This window comes from Octopus bimaculoides, chromosome 25, assembly GCF_001194135.2.
Source record: "Octopus bimaculoides isolate UCB-OBI-ISO-001 chromosome 25, ASM119413v2, whole genome shotgun sequence".
Taxonomy (NCBI): Eukaryota; Metazoa; Mollusca; class Cephalopoda; order Octopoda; family Octopodidae; genus Octopus; species Octopus bimaculoides.
In genome coordinates, this window is record NC_069005.1 from 33411546 (window position 1) to 33412628 (window position 1083).

General features: G+C 47.6%; 1 protein-coding gene across 3 annotated transcripts in view; it reads left to right on the forward strand.

Annotated features, from left to right (window-relative positions):
- LOC106869071 (alpha-ketoglutarate-dependent dioxygenase alkB homolog 4) overlaps positions 1–1060 on the forward strand; it is a 16831-nt gene extending 15771 nt beyond the window's left edge. For all 3 annotated transcript variants that reach the window (XM_014914591.2, XM_014914593.2, XM_014914592.2), the window contains one exon: positions 476–1060. In XM_014914591.2, the coding sequence (XP_014770077.1) occupies positions 476–994 (519 nt within the window). In that variant the 3' untranslated portion in view covers positions 995–1060. The remainder of the gene's footprint in view (positions 1–475) is intronic.
- Positions 1061–1083: the final 23 nt, after the last annotated feature.

Genomic DNA, 1083 nt, shown 5'->3' on the forward strand with positions numbered 1-1083 from the left:
TGTTGAGTGATTTATTGATCTGGGTTATTTAGTAGATAGCTTTTCTTTACACCCCGTTCGCCACCACTACCTTCATCGTCGTCGTCGTCCTCCTCCTACTATTACTAATACCTGCAGCACCACCATCACCAACACCACCACCACCACCACCGCTGCCATTACTATTGGTCTCTAGCAAAAGGCCGGCTATTTTGAGGGATCGGGTTTTGGCCGATATAAGGCAAAGTTGACCTCGGCAGTATTTGAACTTAATGGTTTCAAATTTTGCCACAAGACCACTAGTTTTGAGGGAAGTCGATTACATCGACCCCCAGTAAAGTCGGACGAAATGCTGTTAAGAATCGTTAGCACACCGGACGAAATGCTGTTAAGCATTTCGTCCGGTGTGCTAACGATTCTTCCAGCTCGCCGCCTTAATAATAATAATAATAATAATAATAATGATGATGATGATGATGTTTTCCCTCTATTTCAGGATTATGGTCCAAAAGTGAATTTCAAAAAGCAGAAGGTGAAGTGTTCAGCGTTCACGGGTCTTCCAAGCTTCAGCAAGTTTCTCGTCGACCGTTTCGCTTCCATACCAGAGTTGTCCGGTTTCGTTCCTGTTGAGCTTTGCAATCTTGAGTACGAACCGTCGAGGGGAGCTGCCATCGATGCCCACTTCGACGATTTCTGGATCTGGGGTGAACGCCTGGTGACTGTCAACCTCCTCAGCGACACCTACCTCAGCATGAGCCTGGAGACGAACCCTGGGATCGCGGTTCGCGTTCCGCTGCCGCGCCGCTCGCTAATCGTCGTCTACGGCCCGGCACGATGCCAATGGAAACACGCCATACACAGACAAGACATTGAATCACGCCGACTTGCGATGACCTTCCGGGAACCTACTGTCGACTTCCTGCCAGGGGGGCCCCATTCCGATATTGGGGATCAACTTATACGGACAGCCCTTACTTTCCAAGGAATTTCTGTCGCTGAAACTTCAGATCGGTGACGAAGAGGATTATGTTAATAAATGACGCTAATACATTAGGTTGTAAATAGTAAAAGATCGAAAAAAGTGTTGTTGTTATTGTCGTCGTC